At 36.6% G+C, this 23463-nt stretch overlaps 1 protein-coding gene across 1 annotated transcript in view; it reads right to left on the bottom strand.

The window, feature by feature from the left end:
* The window catches only part of MICU2 (mitochondrial calcium uptake 2), a 126033-nt gene that overhangs the window by 63234 nt on the left and 39336 nt on the right, over nt 1–23463 (bottom strand). The window contains exons 3-4 of the mRNA XM_038573487.1: nt 3727–3758; nt 3540–3615 (exon numbers count right to left, since the gene is read on the bottom strand). Coding sequence (XP_038429415.1) covers nt 3540–3615; nt 3727–3758 — 108 coding nt within the window. The remainder of the gene's footprint in view (nt 1–3539; nt 3616–3726; nt 3759–23463) is intronic.

Raw genomic sequence — 23463 nt, 5'->3', positions numbered from 1 at the left:
TCTCAGGACGTTTTCCTTATCTCTGTATTTAACAAATTTTACTAAGATATGTCTTAGTGTTGGCCTGCTTTTGTTGATTTTGATGGGAGTTCTCTGTGCCTCTTAGATTTGGATGTCTGTTTCTTTCCCCAGATTAGGTAAATTTTCAGGTATATTTTCCTCAAATAAACCTGGTGCCCCCTTTTCACCTCTTCTTCTGGAACTCCAATGATACAAATATTATTATGCTTTGTTATGCTGAATTCCCTAAGTCTACAATCGTAATCCAATATTTTCCTTTCCCTCTTCTTTTCAGCTTATTTTCCATAATTTTATCTTCTATATCACTTATATGTTCTTCTGATTCTTCCATCCTTGTGCTCATTACATCTAGTGGATTTCATATTTCAGTTACAGCAGTTTTTATTTTGGCTTGACTGGTTTTTAGGTCTTTTATCTCTGTAGTAAGGGACTCCCTGGTGTCTTCTATGCTTTTCTCAAGCTCAGCTAAGTAGCCTTATGATTGTTGTTTTAAATTTTGATTCAGGCATCTTACTTAGAGCTGTTTCAATTAGATACCTGACCATGACCTTTTCTTGTTCTTTCTTTTGGGATGAATTACTCTGTCTTTGCATTTTGTCTAGGTCTTTGTCTTCTGTGTGTTAGGAAAGCTTGTTATGTTCCCTGCTCCTGAGGGTAATGGCTATATGCCTAGCACTTCAGGAAGTGTCTCTGATGTATGCTGTATGCACTTTGCTCTTGTGTTTTGGCTGCTCTTCCCTTCAGATCAGTCCTCTGTGGAGTTTCTCCTTGCTTGCTCTGGGGAGTGTTTAGACCTTGTCCAGTGTTTGGCAAGTTTTAATTATGTGTGCTTTGGTCTGCTTGTTAAGAGGCTAGATCCTGTTTCCACCAGAGCTGAAGCACTCTATGGTCAGTAGGCTTGGTGTATGTGTGTGTGTGGGGGTTGTGCTGTTCTTCTGGGGGAGGGGGCCCACTCCTGCTCTGGTTCTCAGGCATGCCTGCCTTAGTAAAAAAGCACTTGCAGAGTGCAGGGTGGTGGGGCTTGGAATAAGCAGCTTGGATTTGGATGTCTGTGGGTACTGTGCTGTTTGCTCACTGAAGTCAGACCATGCTGATGGACAGGGGAGAAAAATGGCATCAGTCAGGTCTTTCCTCCCTGGAGTGGGGAGTTTGCACTACCACCACTGTCCAGAAAGCCCTCATAGAAAAGCTATCAATCTTTCCTTTGTTACCTAGACATCCCCCAGATCTCTGCCTTCACCCTGTCTGTGCCCACCTGGCAGCACAGTGCTCCTGTGTTTTATTTCAGAAAGACTGGGTTTGAAAACCTCAAATTTTAGAGACTAGGCATGATGCAGACTCACTCTGATCCTCTGGGGAAGGGTCTTGTTGCGCTGTGGCTGGTGCACGTTTGTCCCAGAAGGGCAGTCACATGAATGTGACACACACACACACACAGAGAGAGAGAGAGAGAGAGAGAGAGAGGGAGGCAGAGACACAGGCAGAGGGAGAAGCAGGCTCCATGCAGGGAGCCTGATGCGGGACTCGATCCCTGGACCCCAGGATCACACCCTGAGCCAAAGGCAGATGCTCAACTGCTTAGCCACCCAGGCATCCCTACTCTCCCATCTTAACTCCTTTTCACTAAATGCTATTTATAAATTGCTTTTACTCCTATACATGACTTTGGGAAGGTTACTTATTTATTTATTTTTTTAAAAGATTTTATTTATTTATTCATGAGAGACAGAGAGATAGAGAGAGAGGCAGAGACACAGGCAGAGGGAGAAGCAGGCTTCGTGCAGGCAACCTAATGCAGGACTCGATCCCGGGACTCCAGGATCACGCCCTGGGCTGAAGGCAGGTGCCAAACCGCTGAGCCACCCAGGGATCCCCCTGGGAAGGTTACTTAATCCTTTTGTGCCTCTGTTAGCTACTCTATAAAATGGGGGTATGAAATGAAGTTACTTTCTTCAAAGGACTGATGTGAGGATTAAATGTAGTAATACATATAAGAGGCTCAGTATAGTATAGGAAGCCATCAGTAAGGATTTACACCTATTAAAACTGTTATTGATCACGTGCATTTGTTTTGGAAGCACTTACAGCACAGCACTGGTTAGGTCACTCCCCTGGGTGAGTCCCTGACTGACCACTCCTTCTCGAACTTCGTAAAGGGCTGCTCTCTCTTCTGTCCATTCTTTAAACTAAGTTGTTCTATCTCAGGGCCTCTTCTCTCCTCAGTGCTTCCTGCATGGTTGCATCTGTAACTGTGACTTCAACTGCCATTTAGATGGCTCACAATTCTTAAATCTGAACTCAGTATGTCCTAAACTGGACTCATTCCCTGCCTTTTCCTCCCCCAACTTAGTCTTTTCCTTATGATCCATGTATCTTGGTGAATGGCACAACCATTCACCTTGCTGATCAAACCAGAAACTTGAGCACTATACACGATTCCTTTTTCTTCCTCCCTTCTCATAACCAATCACTCATTAAATCCTACTAATTCTATCACCAAAATACCTATCAAATTTATCCTCTTCTCTCCATTTCTACTACCTCTTCTCCAGCCTATAACCCCTTGCACCTCCTGTTTCTTTTGCTCCCTCAATCCACTCAACCCTCAGAGTGACTGTTCTACTCTGATTTGTCACTTTCTTACTTTTCAATAGCAATGCACTCTTCTTAGGATAAGGTCTAAACTCTTCACTTTCCTATAAAGGGATATATGATTTAGGCTCTACATTAACTCTCTGGTTTATGTCCAACTATCCTTAGCAGCCTCATCCCTCTTTCCAAAATGGTATCTCTCCTCTTTGCTTATACATCTGGATGCTGGTCTATCCTTCACCTTTCCTGACTGAACCAATCTCCTACTCCTCTACTCCTCTATTTCTACCCAAATTTTCCTACTGTGCTCTCTGAAATTCTCTTTCCATAGTACACCTCTTTAACCTATTCATTGTATGTGTAGTCTTGCCAAATCCAAAACCCGGATCGCCACTAAGGGTACTGGTACCTTCACAGACTTCTGAAATGGAAGTTACTAATTTTTTTCTGCTTCAATGCTAATTCCAGACCCTTTCTCTTCTAACCTCTTTATAAAATTCTCTGTTTCTCTAATGCTATCCAGCCAGGCCACCTTTTGCTTTTTCTTCATAGTGGTCATTTACCAAAGTCGCCTCTCCTCATCCCTAGTCTCTTTCATGGGCACTGCTTCCTCTTCTACTCCCTTAAATGTTGCTGTTCCTCGGATCTCCCCGAGGCGTTCTTTTGCCACATTCCTCCTCCCCCAGCTTTAAATAAAACTGATGTTTTAATAATTAAGTTGTAATCTCTCTTGAGAAAGTTATTTCTTCCTTAAGTAGTATTTTATTATAATTTAAAAACATTAAAGAACTTGGCATTAAAACATTTTTTAGGTAGGTTCTCTACTGTATATTCTCTACCATACTGTTGCTGGCCTCACAACAATTCCTTAACAATATACTGGTTAAATAAAGCAAGTAAACAGAAATTTAACAAGTCAAAATTACCTTTATCACCAAGGTCTCTGAAAAAGGTTGCTCCAGAACGAGTTGGTTGGATTCCTGCCAGTATATCCTCGATATCCTTTGAATGCACATTAAAATCTTTAAATTTAACTTATAAAAGTTCATTTTTTTGTCACCAAGAAAACAAAAAGAAAGGGAGAAAGAACTCTCTCCCATACATCCTGCTTACCTTTTTTGTCAGCTTCTTTACTGCAGTTTTACCTACAGCAAAGAAGAAACATTATTTAATATCCACATTCCTTGGTAAAACTCAACTTCTACTAAAAACGAAAATCATTTAAAAGACAAAACAGACAACTAAATATTTCTAAGGAAATAAAACTTAGGCAATTTAGCTCGTGTCTTTAAACCAAAGTTATGAGCTAGAGAATTCTAAGTCTAAACACAAAGACATCATGGGTTGTTTTTAAGACCTACTTTTCAATTTCACTCACCCTATTTCAGACATATAAAATCTTTTTTAAAAAATATTTTATTTATTTATTCATGAGAGACACAGAGAGAGAGAGAGAGACAGAGACAGAGACAGGCAGAGGGAGAAGCAGGCTCCATGCGGGAAGCCCGACATGGGACTCGATCCCAGGTCTCCAGGATCATGCCCTGGGCCAAAGGCAGGCACTAAACTGCTGAGCCATCCAGGGATCCCCTAGACATATAAAATCTTACCACCATATTTTACTTCTCTTAGTTGTCTGCATCATAAATAAATTGTCAAACCTGATTAAAAAAAAATCTTTTTGCTTTCACTGATTAAAAAAATACAAAGCTGCCCTTTTAAACCGTAAAAGTTCTCTTAAGTTTTCAGCTCTCTAGTCAATTTAAAAGTCTAGCCAACGTGACTATACATTCCAAAGTTATTTTTAATAATTTCCTATTGGACAACAGATTTATAATTCTTTCAGGTGTTTAGACATCCTCATTATTGCTTACATCATTTTCCTCTTATCCACTATAATTTTTTTTAAAAGATTTTATTTATTCATGAGAGACAGAGAGAGAGGCAGAGAGACACAGGCAGAAGGAGAAGCAGGCTTCATGCAGGGAGCCCAATGTGGGACTCGATCTCAGGTCCCCAGGATCACACCCTGAGCCAACGGCAGATGCTCAACTGCTGAGCCACCCAGCCATCCATATCCACTATAATTCTAAAGCAATCAGGTGCTTCTTTTGTTGAGACTTATTTTGAAGATGGCCTCAAGTCATTTACACATCCAGAATGCTGAAAAATGTTTTACTTTCTTACATAAGTCATATGCATCACAAACTTCCCTTTCTGCTTCAAGATTATCTTATCTGTGAAGTTCCTTCAGTATAATTACATGGTCTATGAAAGTTCAGGTGACAGGTTAAAAAAAATGAATACTTTCAGATGTGCCTTTTCTGTACTTCAGGATGCTTAATTTGGACTATATATCTATTGGGGACACATTCTATCATTTGGTGTTAACAAATTGTCAGAATTTTAATTTTGCATTATTTTTTTAAAAGATTTTATTTATTTATGAGAGACTCAGAGAGAGAGAGAGAGAGAGAGAGAGAGGCAGAGACATAGGCAGAAGGAGAAGCAGGCTCCCCATGGGGAGGCCAATGTGGAACTTGATCCCAGGACCCCAGGATCATGGCCTGAGCCAAAGGCTCAACCACGGAGCCACCCAAGCGCCCTTTAGTTTTGTATTATTAATGAAAACAGTGGTTGTGGGCAGCCTGGCTGGCTAAGCGGTTTAGCACTGCCTTTGGCTCAGGTTGTGATCCCAGGATCGAGTCCCACATTTGGCTCCCTGCATGGAGCCTGCTTCTCCCTCTGCCTGGTCTCTGCCTCTCATGAATAAATAAATAAAATCCTTAAAAAAAAAAAAAAAAAAAAAAAAGAAAATAGTGGTTGCAGATATGACTGTATCATTTTTAGAAACATCTATGACAAATGTTTATAAACTTAGGTGTTACTATTTTGGGATAATTTTAAACAATGTGTCATCCAATGACAAAGAACCCTAGATTCTAATGTTAGGTGCTAATATACCCTTAGATCATCAAATAGTCAAAAGTTATCACCTAAATTACAAGCTTAAGGGTTTGTGTGAATGTGTATATAGAGAGATGATGGTAATACAATGCTGATAACAAACCCCAGAAAAATATGTAATACATATATTTTTATCTACCTTTGTATATTCTATTAAAAAAAGAAATTGATCACGATTCACATACCTTATGTTGTTCTTCTTCATGTTCAGATTATTCATTACCTTAGGCACTTTTATTTTTAAACAATTAAGGTTACTCCCCAAAGAGATTAATCCTTGTACCCAACAGAAAAAAGGATTCTAGGAAGTAATAATTGACATCTTGAAGTTGACAATATGGGTGGTTTCTAAGTAATAAGATTATTTCTAAGGGATCTTATATTTGCTTCATATCTAGATTTCTTTTTGGTCTTTTAACAATTTATGTGCTTAAAAAATCCTTCTACTTAATACTGAGTGAGGAAAGAAGGTAGCCTTTGCTTCCCTGTGGGCTAGAAGTCTTGATGCCAAATACCTAAGCCAGTAAAATTCAATACTATATGAATAAAATACAACAATAAAGTCATGAACTACAAAAATCACATGTAAGAATGAAACTATAAAACCCTATTGAGGCAGATTCCATATCTGTCCTTCCTTTTATGTAGCTCAGTGATTAGCATTTAAATATTGGTTGAGTGAATAACTGAAAAAAAATTAGAAAAGATTCCAGGAAGTCTTCTTATTCAGATCCCTGCCTTTAAGTGGTTAATAATTATTATCCTCATTTTACAAATAAAACAAATAAGGCTGACAGGCAAGAGGAATTAGGTCACAATGTGGGCACTCGAGGATTTCTCTTCTCATCAAGATTTTTCAAAAACAGGTGTTAGATGTCTTCAGTTCTATTAAAGTAGCAATTGGGAACCTGTGGACCACTCTCAACACTTCAGGAAATTTCACAGAACTGAATGATTAAACATGGGATGGTTAGAGAGGGAACAATGGTTATTTCATGTTGATTACAAGTTCTGCTGGTACTAGCATACATGTTTATCAAAAATGGAGAAACTAATGTACCTAATGAGCTTCTCTTGTATGAAATACTCTTCAAAATGGAATCAATAATTTTTTAAATGACAAATCATTTTAGCTGACAAAAAGAGGTCATTCTCTTATATAAAACTCATTTTTAGATTAAAAAAATAAGTCAGAGCTACTAGGGGTAAACATCTAATTTCTCTTGTTTCTTCTTCCTCCTAAGTCAATAAACTTTTCTTTCAGTAAGAGAAGGGGTTGTGATGTTTCAAACTCAGAACACCAGGGTAGAAAGTGTCTTACCCAGGTGTGCCTACCTGTATACCACTTGTTCATGCACTGTACTAAGGATACCACAGATAAAAATAAGAGGTCCATGGTCTATGGTATGATAAACCACGACTTTCATTCTTCTGACAGCAACTACAACATCAGGACATATTAAATATACCCAAATATTTTTGGCCACATTTTTCTATTTAAAAATGAAACCCATTTTATTTTATTTTATTTTTTAATTTATTTTTTAATTTCAAGTTTTTTTTTTAAGGATTTTATTATTTATTTATTCATGAGAGACACACACACACACACACACACACACAGAGGCAGAGACACAGGCAGAGGGAGAAGCCGGCTCCATGCAGGAGCCCGACGTGGGACTCGATCCCGGGTCTCCAGGATCAGGCCCTGAGCCGAAGGCAGGTGCTAAACCGCTGAGCCACCCAGGCGTCCCGAAACCCATTTTAAATTATCTAAAAAAAATTTTTGTGTGTGTGTGTTTGTTTTGTCTGTCTGGTTTTTTCTTGGAGGGAGGGGAAAATTCTTGCTTTCCTTTCTTTGGAAATATATAAAAAAACCCAGTCTTTTTATATGCATACCTTTCTCATATATATTCACGTACTCATATATGGAAATAACAGAATGGGGGAAAAACAGCAAAAAGGTAGAGCTAGAGTTGAGGCTGTAATGTTTTATTACATGAGCTTGAAGAATGGCAAATACATTGTGGCTTTTCTTGGCAGGGGGAAGCACAGATCTTGAAGATCTATGAAGCACTACAATGGAATTCTGGCTCAGGAAGTAGAATGTTTTTAAAGGTCTCCATCTCTTTGTAGAGATTCCGCCATGTGGCTTTCACTGTTTACAGAGGATTTCCAAAGTAAAAATCAGGAACAGGCACATCTTGTTAAAGACAAACAGCCATTTTAATACTTAAAATACGTAAAACTGCATTAATACATATTAAGTATTATTACAGGTCGAATAAATCTTTGCTGCTAGCCAAAATAAAGTTATTTGATGATTGTAACTATAAAAACATTATTAATGGTATCTAATTCCAGTTCACTTTGCTGGAGGTAAGCAGCCTTTGATACATAACAATTAGACAGCAGAGACACTGCCATCATTTCAGGTCTTTTGCATGAATATATGGAACAACTTGGCATCAATGTTAAAAATAGTATGACAGAACTAGTTACTCCAATACTTGCTTGAATTCAATCACAGCTAATATGAAAACTAAGGGAGAAAATGACATATTAGCAAAACAAACTTCCTAATATCACTAAATAAAAGTGATAACTGGAGGGAAAAAAAGGAGGGCAAATTAAATGGTGCTATTTTCCTTCAACAAAGTATGTGGTTTGCTCATTTCTACTGGAATATTTAAATAATGAGAGCAAGAGATATCCTCTGGTTGGTATTTCTTCCACAGGGAGACAAACAGTGACCTCCAAAAATGTCTGAAACTTGCCTACTTGTCAACTTTGCTAAACTGCTCTTCAAATATATTTAAATTATTTTTGAAGGGGAAAAAAGTGACTATTTTTTGCAACCTCAAGTACTGTGAAATAATAACATTACACAGAACACAGAATACAAAAATATTCCAGCAGAAATAGTAACGTAGTATATAATAACAGCAATAGGTCTCTTTATTCACACAACAAATAATTTAATTACAGTTTAAAACTGATGTATGGGGCACCTGGGTGGCTCAGTGGTTGAGCATCTGCCTTGGACTCAGGTCCTGATCCCGGGGTCCTGGGATCGAGTCTCATATCAGGCTCCTTGTAGGGAGCCTGCTTCTCCCTCTGCCTCTCTCTGTGTCTTTCATGAATAAATAAATAAAATCTTAAAAAAAAAACAAAAAACAAAAAACCCTGATGTAAAGGGGTAAATACAGCAGCTAGAAAGTAAGTAATAGGGGGAGGGGAAGACAGGGAAATCTCCAAACAAGAGATGCTGAAGTGAACATCTTAAGGTATGCATGAATTCGCTCAGAGAAATGGGGTTTAAAGCATTCTGGGAACAGCATGTGCAGTTCTGAGACAAGGAGAGTTGGAGCACTGTAGGAACAGAGTGGGGCCTGTCAGTTACTTCTACTGTGATGAGGAGGGAAGAGTGTGTGGTAGTTTTGGTGGCAGGAAGCTGAGGTAATTGCTACCTAAAGACTTCTATTTTCTCTTTGAGTAGGTGATCAAGGTAGTTTGCTCGAACATGTAGGAGAAAGTATAAGAAACTTAGCATGACATCCAAAGATTGCTAGTATAAAGAAAAACTGACTTTTGTGTAGAGATGCTATATCCTGACCCTGATAACTCACTTATTTTAGTAGTTTTATTATTTGTAGATGCTTTGGGATTTTCTACATAGGTAATCATGTCTCTGACCAAAGACCACTTTAGTTCTTCCTTTCAAATCTATAGGTCTCATTTCTTTTTTTCTTGCCTTTTGGCACTGGCTAGGACTTCCAGTACACTGTTGAATACCAGTGGTAAGAGTGAAGAGCCTTGCCTAGTTCTTGATCCTGGAGGCAGTCAATCTTTCACCATTAAAAATGATAATAGCAACTGGCTCTATGTCCATATGGCCTTTTAGGCCTAAAAAGTGCCATAAAGTCCTTGGAGGCCTAACACATCAATTCTTTTTTGGAAAATGAGTCTATCATCAATCTGTGCTTTTAAAATTTTTGATTATATAAAGACAAGATACCTCCTATAAATCAGTTCACTTTTCTATTAGAATTACCCTAGATGAATATTTTGGTTACATACCTGCTTAGACCCACAGGAGTTCTCTGCTTTAGAAAAGCATATAGTCATGTTTTTATTATTTTAGTGTCTCCATTTATCTTTCCTAAAAGATCGTAATTTTAAAACTAGTATTTTCAATTGGGTATAGGATTAGTATTTTTTTATACATGCATTTTATATAGCTTTATTATATTTCATAAACCATAAAAACCATCCATTTAAGCTGTATAGTTCAATAGTTTTTTGTATATTCACAGAATTGTACACTCATCACTACAATCTAATTTCAGAACATGTTACTACCCCCAAAAGAATGAAAAATCCATTAGCCGTCACTCCTTCTTCCCCACTCCTAGGCAACTGCTAATCTCCTTTCTGTCTCTAGAGATCTGTGTTTTCTGGACATGTCATATAAATGGACTCATATAATATGTGGCTTTTTGTGACTGGCTTCTTTCATCAAGCATTATGTCCTTAAGGTTCATGCAAGTTATTGCATGTATCAGTACTTCATTTTTTAAAAGAGCTGGGTAAGATTTCATTGTATAAATCTACCATATTTTGTTGGATCCATTCATCTGTTGGTGAACCTTTAGGTCATTTCTATTTTTTGGCTATTGTGAATAACGTTGCTATGAACATTCATGTGCAAGTTTTTGTGTGGAGGTATGTTTTTACTTCTCTTGTATGGTCTACCTAGGAGTGGAAATGCTGGGTCCTAGAAATTCTTCTCTTTCTTTTCTTCACTGTCAAGTTTTTCTCTCATCTGTCTATACATACACAATTGTTTTTCTCATCTTAAAAAAAACTCTTCCTTGAACTCACTTCCACTTCCATCTACTGCTCCAACTTTCTCCTTTTTACAGCAAATCCCTCAGTATCTATATTTGTTTTTTCCCATTTTCTCTTTTCCCATGTCCACTAAAAACTACCTTAGATAGGCTTTCATCTTCATACCACTCCACCAAAACTGTGCCTATGAAAATCACCACTAAACCCTCATGTTGTCAAATCCAGTGGTCAATCCATTCATTTACTTATTTGTTTTTCTGACTGAAGTATAGTTGGCAAACACTATTATGTTAATGTCATGTGTACAACACAGCGATTCAACATTTAACACACATTACAAAATGCTCACTATGGCAAGTGTAGCTACCATATGTCACCATACAAAGTTATTACAATATTACTGACTATATTCCCTACACTGTGCTTTACATTGCCTTGAACTATTTATTTGAGAACTGGAAGTTTGTACCTCTTAATCCCTCTCAGCTATTTACCCATTCCACAACCCATCTCCCCTTTGGCAACCACCAACTCCATTTTTTGTATTTATCAGAGTGTTTCTATTTTGTTTGTTCATGTGTTTTGGTTTTTAGATTCCACATTTCACTTAGCCTAATAGGGACCCTTTAGGTCCATTTTTTGTATTTATCAGAGTGTTTCTATTTTGTTTATTCGTTTGTTTTGGTTTTTATTTTTATTTATTTATTTATTTTTTTAAAAAGAGTTTATTAGAGAGAGAGAGAAAGAGGGAGAGAGAGAGAGAGAGAGAGAGAGGCAAAGACCTAGGCAGAGGGAGAAGCAGGCCCCATGCAGGGAGCCCGACACGGGACGCGAACCTGGGTCTCCAGGATCAGGCCCTGGGCTGAAGGTGGCACTAAACCGCTGAGCCACCGGGGCTGCCCTGTGGACCACCTTTAGGTCCATCAATGTTGCTGTAAATAATAAGACTTCATTTTTTTAAATGGCTGAGCAATATTCCATTGTGGTATAAAGATGTATCATATCTTTTCTCTCCCTTCTTCTATGAGTATAGTTGAACATACATAACATTAGTTTTGGGTGTACAACATAGTGATTGGTTAACTTTATATATTATGCTATGTTCATAAGCATAGATTTGTTCCAAACACACTGCATCTTAATCCATTTATCCACTGAAGGACATTTGAGTTGCTTCCGTATCTTGGCTATTATAAATGAGGCTGCAATGAACACAGGGGTGCAGATCCTTTTCAAATCAGTGTTTTCATTTTCTTTTTTTTTTTTTTTTTTTTTTGTGTTTTCATTTTCTTTAGGTAAATACCCAGAAGTGAAATTACTGGATCACACAGTAATTCCAATCTTAATTTTTTGAAGAACCACCATACTGTTTTCACAGTAGTTGCACCAATTTACATTCTTACCAACAGTGCACAAGGGTTCCTTTTTTGCCATATCCTTGCCAATACTTACATTTCTTTTCTTTTTGATACTACCCATTTTGACAGGTGATGTCGTTGTGATTTTGATCTGTATTTCTCTGGTGATTAGTGATGTTCAGCATCTTGCCATGTGTCTACTGGCCATGTGTTTGTTTCCTTTGGAAAACTGTCTATTGAGGCCCTCTACTCATGTTTTAATCAGATTAGTTTTTTTTGGTGTTGAGTTGTAGGAGTTCTTCATATATTTTGGATATTAACCCCTTATCAGATATATCATTTGCAAATATCTTTCCCACTCAATAGGATGCCTCTTCATTTTATTGATAGTTTCCTTGCTATGCAAAAGCTTTTCAATTTGCTGTAGTCCCAACTATTTATTATTACTTTTGTGGTCCTTACCTGAGGAGGCAGATCCAAAAGAATATTACTAAGATCGATGTCCAAGAGTTTTTCACTTATGTTTTCTTTTAGGAATTTTATGGTTTCAGGTCTCATATTTAGGTCTTCAATCCATTTTAGTTTATTTTTAATGTGGTAAAAGACAATGGCTCAGTTTCATTCTTTTGCATGTAGCTGTCCAGATTTCCCAACACCACTGATTAAAAAAAGTGTCTTTTCTCCCATTTTGTAATGTTGTCTCCTTTGTTGTAGATTGTGACCATATAAATGTGAGTTTATTTCTGGGCTCTATTTTGTTCCATTGATCTATGTGTCTGTTTTTGTGCCAATACCATACTGTTTTGATCACTCTGATTTTGGAGGATAGTTTCAAATCTGGAGTGTGATACCTCCAGCTCTGCTGTTTTCTCAAGACTGTCTTTGTTTATTATGGGTCTTCTGTGGTTCCCTGCAAATTTTAAGATCTGTTCTAGTTCTGTGAAAAAATGCTACTGAAATTTTGATAGGGATTGCACTGAATCTGTAGATTGCTTTGGGAAGTATGGACATTTTAACCATATTTATTTTTCTAATGCACAAGCATGGTATACCTTCCCATTTATCTGTGTCATCTTAAATATCTTTCATCAATGTCTTATAGTTTTCAGAGTACAGGTCTTTCACCTCCTTGGTTAAATTTATTCCTGGGTATCTTATACTTTTTGGTGCAATTGTAAATGAGACTGTTTTCTTGATTTCTCTTTCTGCTAGTCTGTAATTAGGCAATAGAATGCAACAATATTAATTTTGTATCTTGTGACTTTAATGAATTCACTTATTAGTTCTAACAGCTTTTTGGAAAAAAAAAAAAAAATAACAGCTTTTTGGTGGTGCCCTTATGGTTTCTATACACAGTAACCTATCATCTGCAAACAGGGACAATTTTATTTCTTTTCCAATTGGATGCCTTTTATTTCCTTTTTTTTTGGTCTGATGGCCATGGCTGGCACTCCTAGTACCATGTTGAATAAAAGTGGTGAGAATTAGTAGCAGGAAAGGAATGATAAAGATCAGACAAACGAAATAGAAATTTAAGAAAAGACCAATATAAATAAGAGCTGGTTCTCTGAAAAGGTAAACTCAAACTATTCCAAAAAACTGAAGATTCCTCAGGCAGTTAAGCTCTACTGATTTTCAAAGCCAGATATCATGGGGTGTGATCTGCAGGGTGGGGGTGCCCAACGTTGGGCCTGACCCCCTCTTTCTGCAGGGTAAACCTCTGTGCCTTTGATATCCTTTTGGCTTGTAGTTTTCTCTGCTGGGGATCTGGTTCTGTACCTCATCATGTCCCACTCATTTAGATTTGGCTTTTTCTTCATGTCTGTAGCTAATTTCATGGAATACCTATTGTGCTAATTTCAGGTTATTCTCAGAGTAAGTTGCTCTACATGTAGTTGCAGGCTTGGTCTGTTTATGGGAAGAGGTGAACTCAGTATCTTCCTACTTTGCCATCTGCTCCACACCACCTCCAATAGTCAATTTTTACTCCTTGTCTTACTTGACTTGTTACTGACATTTTTCATGGTTGATTATTCCTTCCTCCTGGAAATACTTTCCTGCACTTTGCAATACTCTACTTTACTGGTTTTCTTCATTAACTGCCCCTACTCAGTTTCTTTTACTGCTTTCTCTCTCATCTCTCCAACTCTAAATGCCAGAATACCTCAGAGCTCATTTTTACTGCTTATCTTTTCTATCTAAACTCACTTTTACAATCTCATCAAGTATCTTAACTTTAAATAGCACAAATTCGCTGAAAAGTCTTAAATTTATACTTTTGGTTCAGTTCACCTCCTTACTTGTGTAACTGCTTACTCTTCTTGGAACTCTAGTAGAAACTTGTTAATGAATACCCACTGTGTGTCAAGTACTTTTCTGAACATTTGGTCTATGACACTGAGCACAAGAGACAAAAATCCCTGTTGTCATGGAACAAGCATTCTGGGGGTGGAGCACAGATAATAAACAATAAACTTAGAAAATTAAGTAAATCAGATATAGTATATATTAGATTGTCATAAGTGCTAGGAGAAAAACCTGAACAAGGTAAAAGGGATTAAAAGGGCAGCAGAATGAATGGATAGGTGTGTGTGTGTGGTGTGAGATTACATTTCTTCCCTGAGTAGGCAATTAGGGCAACGGAAGGATTAGCCAAAAGATATCTGGACAATGTGTTTCAGGCAAAGGGGACATCCAGTGCAAAGGCTGTAGGGTGGGAGCATGTTTATTGTTTGAGGAAAAGCAAGGTGCCCATGTGGCTAGAATGGAGTGAGCTAAGAGAATAACAAGTGTTCAGGTTAGGGAGGTGATAGTGGTGGACAGATAAGTTTATACTTTATAAAATACTTTAACGTAACATTATTTTTAACTTTTTGAAGAATGTCCATACTGTTTTCCAGAGTAGCTGTACCAGGTTGCATTCCCACTAGCAGTGTAAGAGGGTTCTCCTTTCTCTGCATCCTTGCCAACATCTATTTCCCTGAGTTGTTAATTTTAGCCATTCTAACCAGTGTGCGGTGGTATCTCATTGTGGTTTTGATTTGTATTTGCATGATGCCGAGTGATGTTAAACATTTTTTCATTTGTCTGTTGGCCAGTTGAATGTCTTTGAAGAAATGTCTGTTCATGTCTTCTGCCCATTTCTTGAACCGGATCCTTTGTTTTTTGGGGTGTTAAGTTTGATAAATTCTTAATAGATTTTGGATACTAGCCCTTTATCTGATAATATCTTTGCAGTATCTTCTCCCATTTCATAGGCTGCCTTTTAGTTTTATAAATTTGACTATTTTTAATAACATTTCTCCAAATGAAGTGTACTTCTCATGGCAAGGATGTATTACTGCTTTGTTACATACATAGCCTTATTACAAAAGAGTTGGTTCTTAAGTTGCTCTGTATGAATGAAGCAAAGGGCATAATACAGAGGAGGTAAAAGTCAGTGCAACAAGTGCTCCGAGTGTTAAGCTAAAAGTTATGGGAAATGCTAAGTAATTTTAAGTAGGAGAGTAAAAGGAACAATTGTTGGTATGGGAAAAAGATGTCTAGACTGAAGGAAAGGGGGTTGTTGCAATAATCCAGAGAGAAGTGCTGAGAGCCTAAAATAAAGCAAAAGAAATAAAAATAGAGAAAGACAAATAAAAGAGAAATTAAGGAGGCAGAACAAGCAGGTCTTGGTGATGAACTGGATATAAAAGATGAGGCAGATGGAGAGGTTTATGAAAACTCCCAAAAGATGGAGTGACTTAGGGATGTGATGAGAGTTGTGCCATCACAAAGATACAGGAAAAGACTTAATAAGAAAGATGATGAATTCATTTCAGACATGTTGAGTTTTCGATGTCTGTGGGGTAACACAAGTTTCTAATGGACAGCTAAGAGTTTTAGGCTAAAGACAAAAATGTCTGAAGTAACAGTCACAAGTGATAATAAAATCATTCAGGGATTATAAGGTGAGTAGAGCTTAAGAGCACATGGGCATTTAAGAGTTGACAGGAAGACGAGGAATCATAAAAGCAACTGAAAAGTAATGAATATATTTGTTAGCAAAAAAAAAAAAAAAAAACCCCAACAAACTAGGGAATGTGTCTTGGGGAGAATGAAGTTTCAAGGAGAGAGTAAATGCTGTTAAAAGATCAATTAAGAAGTAGGCAGAAAAAGCAGCCATTGGTCTTGGCAATTTGGTCACTGGTAATCTTAAAGATAATATTCAGTAGAGAGGTGAGAGAAGCAGCCAGGTTGTGGTGTACGAGGGAGTAAGTGGGCTATAAAGGAAGGAGCATAGATGGCTGAAATCTGGCTGAGGAGAGAACAGCCAGAGAGAAGTAAGATCATGTTAGGGATTTTTTCAAGATAGTAAAGACATAAGACCACCTGTAAATTTCAGAGGAGGAGGCAGTAGAGATAAAAAGAATGACAAAACTAGAGGAGATGGTGGTGGAATTAGTCTTAGGGTGAGGAGCACACCACTAGGAGAAAGCTAATGACGGATGTGTAAGTGCTTTAGAGAATCTAAGTGAAGTTGAAGAACATGAATTTAGTGGCTCCAAACTGCACAATAATGTGATTTTCTCCCAATAGTTCTTGGCAGGCAAGGTTTATCCTTTAAAAAGGATAAAGATATTTGAAAGCAACTATTAGTGAGTGACAAAATGACAAACCATGTAGCTACAGAAAAGGAAGAAAATCCAGAAGAGCTGAGAGCTTGGGAATAGTAGAAAAATTGAGATTAGAAGCTTTTCTGAGGCCAAGAATAGGTGTATTGGGTATTAGGAAGTGGGTAAGATGGAAGGATAATTGATACATTGTTGCTAGAGAGTGGTTTCTGTAATTTGCAATTTCTAAATTGGAGCAATTCCAGGAAATGGACATGGGATGTGAATGATAAGAATACAGGTCACTGGAATTGAGAACCAAAGAACTGTAAGGCTAAAGAGATTTCAATGTAAAAGAACTTAAATAAGAGAAAATTATGTTTCAATCACATAACCTAGTTCTTAAAGGAGCATGCTTTTTATAGTATTTAGAGTACACAATGGGGAATTAAGGATGACACTGATCTCCCCCAAACCCAGGAAAAAATGAAGAAGCATCCAGCATCCACTTGAAAGAACATTAGCAAAGTATATTATTTGCAAAAAGTTCTGAAAGGTACAAACCAGGCAAAAATGAGTTTAGGATCTAATAAATCTCAGACTGCTTTGTTTCTTTCTATTTATACATGAAGACCATGGGTCACTGGGTTGGCTCTAGTTTTCCTTGTTTTGCTGTTCACCATGATCCATAGGAATGCAACCAAGATTATTATTATTCTTATCCATGATGAAAAATGAAGATGAAGTACATCATATGCATAAAGGATATATTATTTGGCCTGCAAATTACTGAATTCTTGATTTAGCTAAATGCCTTCTGATAGAGTTTAATTGCATTCCAATGAACAATAAAAGTGCAAAAGTTATAAGAGCCCAAATTGGTTAAACCAATGGTTGCATAAAAACAACAATGAAACAAAGAAAAAAAGCCACATAAACTTTAAATTTGATTAGAAGAATAGTATAGGTCTGTGGCTAAAATAAGGTAAAGCAAAAACTAGATTCAACTGAAAAAGGGAGGAAATTCTCTGATGATATTAAGCACAAGAGTAATAGTTTGATGAAGAAGAAAATACAAATGTTTAATGAAAATCAAAGAAGTGAACCACTGAATTAGGTGAAGAGAAAACACTGAATCAGGTGAAAAGAAAACAAACACTAATACATATTATTTACAGGTATACTTTAATATTTTGAGGATGATGATCAATTTTTACAACTTCTATTTGAAGCGCACAAACAAATGAGCACAAATTATAGTATAAGACATAGACAGCATTGACATTTCTGATAACCAAGAGTTGATTGGCTGCAAAATATTTCTAAAGAATTCTTCCATTATCCTTTGTTTCCTCCTATAATATCATCTTCTTCGTTCTGTATCCTTTAGAATCAAAATTCTTAGAAAAAGTAATCTATACTTGCTTTTTTCATTCCTTCTAATTCTCTCTTTTACTGCCCACTACTCTCATGAAACTGATCTACCTAAGGTCCTAATGACTCATGCTAGTGACCAAATTCAATAACCTGTTTCCAGTTATCATTCTACCAGACCTTTCTGGAACATCCATACTACTGACCAAACATTTTCTGACTCATATGACACTGCATTCTCGTTTCTGGTCAACAGTCTTATTTTAAAAATCAATTGCTTCTTTTGCTTCATTTACCTTTTAAATGTACACTTAAGAAGCATTTAAAATTTTCTTTTTTAGACCAATATTATATTTTGCAGAGGAATTAGAAAATTGCAAGAACAAAAACAAAATATAAAAACTAATAATGCCAAAAGCCAAGAGTGTACTATTAGAATTTGTACTACAGCAGTCTGTATTTTATTTAAAAACAAATATAAATAAGAAAAATATGCACTCTTACTCTTTATACACTTTTTAAGAACCTGCTTAAATCGACAGAATTGAAGGGGAAAAGGCAGTTCTACAATAAGAAACTTCAATATTCTACTTTTAACAATGAACAGGGCAGCCCCGGTGGCGCAGCGGTTTAGTGCCGCCTAAAGCCCCGGGCATGATCTGGAGACCCTGGATCGAGTCCCACATCAGGCTCTCTACATGGAGCCTGCTTCTCCCTCTGCCTGTGTCTCTGCCTCTCTCTCTCTCTCTGCATCTCTATGAATAAAAAAATAAAAAAAAGATGTATTTAAAAAAAAACAAAACAAAACAATGAACAGAGCCACCACCAAAAAGAGTAATAAAGGAACTAGAAAACCAGAATAACACTATATACCAATTAGACCTAACAGATAAATAGAACACTTAAGAATATCAGTTTATACATACTTTTCATATACACATGAAATACTCCAGAATAGACCATAAGCTAGTTTAAAAATCAAGTCTTTATACATTTAAAAGTTGAAATCACATAAAATAACAGTGGGATGAAACTAGAAATAAGCAGCAGAAGGAAAACTAAAAGACTCACAAATATTATGGACATTAAACAACACACTCTTCAAATAACTGATGGGTCAAAGAAGCAATCACAAGGGAAATTACAGAATACCTTCAGAATAATGGGAATAAAATCACAACATATTAAAACTTATTGGATACAGTAAAAACATTGCCTACAGGGAAATTTACTGCTATAAATGTGTACATTAACAAAGAAGAAGATCTCAAATCAATTGTACACATTAAGAAGCTAGAGAAAAGTGCAAACCAAACTGTAAGCTGGCACAGGGAGAAAATAATAAAGATTTAAGTGGCGATAAACAAAACAACAGAATAACAGTAAAGAAAATCAACAAAACCAAAAATTAGTTCTTTGAAGAGATCAACAAAATATAAACTTTAACCTAGTTTGATTATAATAAAAGAATAAAAGCTTAAGTTAAATTACTAAAATCAGAAATGAAAATGGGGACATTACTACCGATTTTACAGAAATAAAAAGAATTGAGAGAATACTATAATTAATATGCCAAAAAATTGGATAACCTGGATGAAATGGGTGAATAACTAGAAATAATGAAATAAATGAGCAAAATGAACCCAGAAAAATAGAAAATATGAATATACTCAAACATGGAGATTAAATCAGTGATAAAGAAGTGTCCAACAAACAAAAGCCCAGGACCTGATGGCCTCACTAGTGAATTCTATCATTTTAAATTAAGAATTAACACCAATACTCTTCATACTCTTCCAAAAATTGAAGAGAAGGAAACAAGTCTAAACTCACCCTAAGAGACCACTATTACCCTGATGCCAAAAGTAAAGACATTAGAAGAAAACCATAGGCCAATACCTCTTGCTAATATCGGTGTAAACATTCTCAACAAAATACTAGCAAACAGAATTCAATAGCATGTTAAAAGGATTATATACCATGGCCAAAGGAGATTTATTCCTGGAATGCAAGGGATTCCTTCATATTTAAGATACGAAAACCAATCCATGTATTACATCACTTAATAGAATCAAAGGAAAAATCCCCACATGATCATTTCAATGAGTCTGAGAAGCACCTGACAAAATCCAACATCTTTTCATTATAAAAACACTCAATTTCCTAATGTACTAGGAAAAGAAGGGATCTTCTATAAAGGGCATATTTGTAAAATGAGAGAGAACTATATACTCAATGGTAAAGTCTTAAGAGTAAGATTAGGAAGAAGGAAAGGATGACCAGCTGTTTACACCAATCAGTTCAACAAGTGTCTATAAGTTCTCAACAGAGCAATTAGGCAAGAAAAAAGAATAAAGGGCATCCATTTAGAAAAGGAGAAGTATAATTATTTCTAATAGACATGATCTTGTATGTAGAAAATCTTAAGAAAATCACTAAACACCGTTAGAATAAATGAATTCATCAAAGTAACAGGATAAAATAATCAACACACAAAAATCTTGTATTTCTATACACTAGCAATGAATAATCCAAAAAGGAAATTAAGAAAATTCCATTTGCAATAGTATCAAAAGGAATAAAATACTGAGGGGTCACTCCAGATTTCTTGTGGCAGTTGTTTGTATACCTTTTCCCATTTTTTTACTTTCACTTTTTTTGTTTGTTTTTGCATCTAAACTATCTCCTGTTAACAGCAAACAGCAAATAGTTGGATCTTGTTTTTAAAGCTAGTGTGACCACATGAAAAGATGTTCATCACCACTTATCATGAGGGAAATGCAAATCAAAGCTACAATGAGATATCATCTCATACCTATAAGAATGGCTAAAATCTGTCAGAATGGCTAAAATCTCAAACACAAAAAACAAGTATTGGTGAGGAGGTTGAGAAAAAGGAACCCTCTTGCACTGCTAGTGGGAACACAAACTAGTGCAGCCACTGTGGAAAATAGTATGGAGGTTCTACAAAAAGTTAAAAATAGAACTACCATATGATCCATCAATTACACTACTGAGTATTTACCCAAAGAATATAAAAACACTAATTCAAGGGGATACATGCACCCCTATGTTTATAGCAGCATTACTGACAATAGCCAAGATATGGAAGAAGCCCAGGTGTCCATCAACTGCTGAATGGATAAAGAAGATGGTACACGTATACACACACACACAAAGAATATTATTCAGCCATAGAAAAAAAAAATAAAATATTGCCATTTGTAATGATATGGATGGAGCTAGAAGTATAACGCTAAATGAAATAAGTCAAAGAAAAACAAAATACCATTTGATTTCACTCGTATGTGGAATTTAAGAAACAAATGAGCAAAGGGGAACAAAAGAATGAGAGACAAATCAAGAAACAGATTCTTAATTTCAGAGAATAAACTGATAGTTATGAGAGGGGAGAGGTGTGAGGGGATGAGTTAAATAGGTGATAGGGATTAAGGAGGGCACTTGTATGATAAGCACTGAGAAATGTATAGAATTGTTTAATCATTATATTGTACATCTGAAACTAATATAACACTGTTAACGAACTGGAATTAAAATAAAAACCTAAAAAAAATAAATGTAGTCTGACAACTTTGCCTTTTGATTGTACTGAGTCATACATTCACATTTGACAGTGGTACTGATATAGCTGAATTTGTATCTAGCATTTTACTTTTTGTTTTCTAGGTACGTTAGGCCTCCACTTCTCAGGGAGGCACAACTTTAGGTATGCCCACAATCACTGGGATGGTAATACTTTTGGCAGTTCTCCTGGTCTCTTTTCCTGACCATATCAAGATGTTAAACTCCATCCTCAGCTGACTGCTTTACTGTTTCCAAGAATGCTTGGGACATAGGCACTGCTCTGGACAATAATAAAATCAAAATTGGGATCCCTGAAGGAATAGTTCCCATGATCAGTGTTTAATATTTGTTATGAACCCTCTAGTGCTCTTTCCAGCTATCTTTCATTCATTCTCTTTCGCAAACTAGACAGCTTACAGTTAAAGCCAGCTATCTTCATTGAAACTATCAATAATCTCCCAATTACCTTTCACCACAACCTCCACTTGTTTTTCAAAGCACCCTTGGGCTTGAGCTTCTCTATGCTGTTTAAAACAATGTCAGTTTCTTTGCAGAGATATCAGAAGCTTTTTTTTTTTTTTTTTTTTGCCACCTCTTTCTTTCCCCAGGCAAAATCTCTTAGCCAGGGCTCTGGAGCTGGGAGTAGGGCTCTCAGTGACACCCCTATTCTAAGAGGTGGGTGGTAGTAATCTCTGATCTCAGAGTGGAAGCAAAGCCTTACGAGCCGGGAGAAGAGACATCAAGATTCCAATATTCTCAGTGGCATGGAGCCCATGCAGAGCCTCCATTCTATGAGTGAGGTTTGGGGGACAAGAAGAAAGCTCCCACCTTTCAATTGCACTTGCACAGAAATCAGCCTCTGCAAGTAACTGAAGGCAGGATGAGAAATGCTAGTGTCCACCTCCCCTGGGACGTAACCTTCTGACTGGGAATTGGGGATAGAGAGAACCCTGTGTTCTTGGCTGCACTAGTCTGGAAGGGAATTTTGGCTTCACCCCTGGAATGAGGAAGGGATTAGTCTTAGTTCAAACAGCACAGATTCTCACTTTTTATCCTATTTTAGCAGATTTTCTTGAATATATGGTTCTTCATTTGCTGTATGACCTTAGGAATGTTTCCTGAGATTTTAAATGATATTTTAAAATATTCAATCAGTGTCAGTGGGATGCAGGTCCATGGAGCTCCTCATGCTGATGTGATAGGAGTTTATCTTTTCAGTTTGTTCACTTTTAGTACTAAATAAGATACCATTGTACAAATATGGGACAATTTATCCATTCTCCAAATGAGGGATGTCTGGGTTGTTTCTTGGTTTTTTTTTTTTTTTTTTCTAATACTGCTGCTATAAAATATTCTTATACATATATCCCACTGTATGTACATGGGCAAGTATTCCAATTGGGTTGTACAGTATGCATACACAGAGGAATGGGATTTCTAGATCAAAAGTTATGCAAATGTTTAACTTTATAAGACAGTGCCAAAGTGTTTTCTAAAGTAGCTGTTTCAATTGGTACTTATACCCACTGGGGTATGAAAGTCTATATTGATCTAGATCCTCTACTACCTTTGTTAACAGAATTAACTGCTGCCAACCTACACTGTAAAAATTTGTATCTTACTGTTGTCACTAATAAAGGTAAATGTATGTTTATTGTTCTTGTATGTTTTCTCTTCTGTGAATGCTATTTATTTCTTCCATTTTTTGATTGGATTGTCTTTTTCTTATTGATCTGTATATATTCTGAGTATTAATTGTCAGTCATATATATTATACATAAATGTTACCAGTTTGTGGCTTGTCTTTTCAATTTCTCTAAGGCAAATAGAGCTGATAAACAGAAGTTCTAATTTTAATATAGTTGAATTTGTCAATCATTTATGTTAATGCTATTTGTGTCTTCTAAACAATTATTTATTTATTAAAATATTTATTTGAGAGTGAGAGAGAGCACACATGTGTGCATGAGGGCGGCACAGAGGGAGAGGGACCTGAGGGTCTACCCGAGCAGTGGACCTGCTCCTGCTGAGCAGAGAGCCAGATGTGGGATCACGACCTGAGCCAAAAGGTAGATGCTTAACTGACTGAGCCACCCAGATGCCTCTACTTTTTGTGTCTTATT

This window comes from Canis lupus, chromosome 25 (genome assembly GCF_011100685.1).
Source record: "Canis lupus familiaris isolate Mischka breed German Shepherd chromosome 25, alternate assembly UU_Cfam_GSD_1.0, whole genome shotgun sequence".
In the NCBI taxonomy this organism is placed as follows: domain Eukaryota; kingdom Metazoa; phylum Chordata; class Mammalia; order Carnivora; family Canidae; genus Canis; species Canis lupus.
Note: the sequence above shows the minus strand (reverse complement) of the source record. Positions and strands in the feature narration are given on the sequence as shown.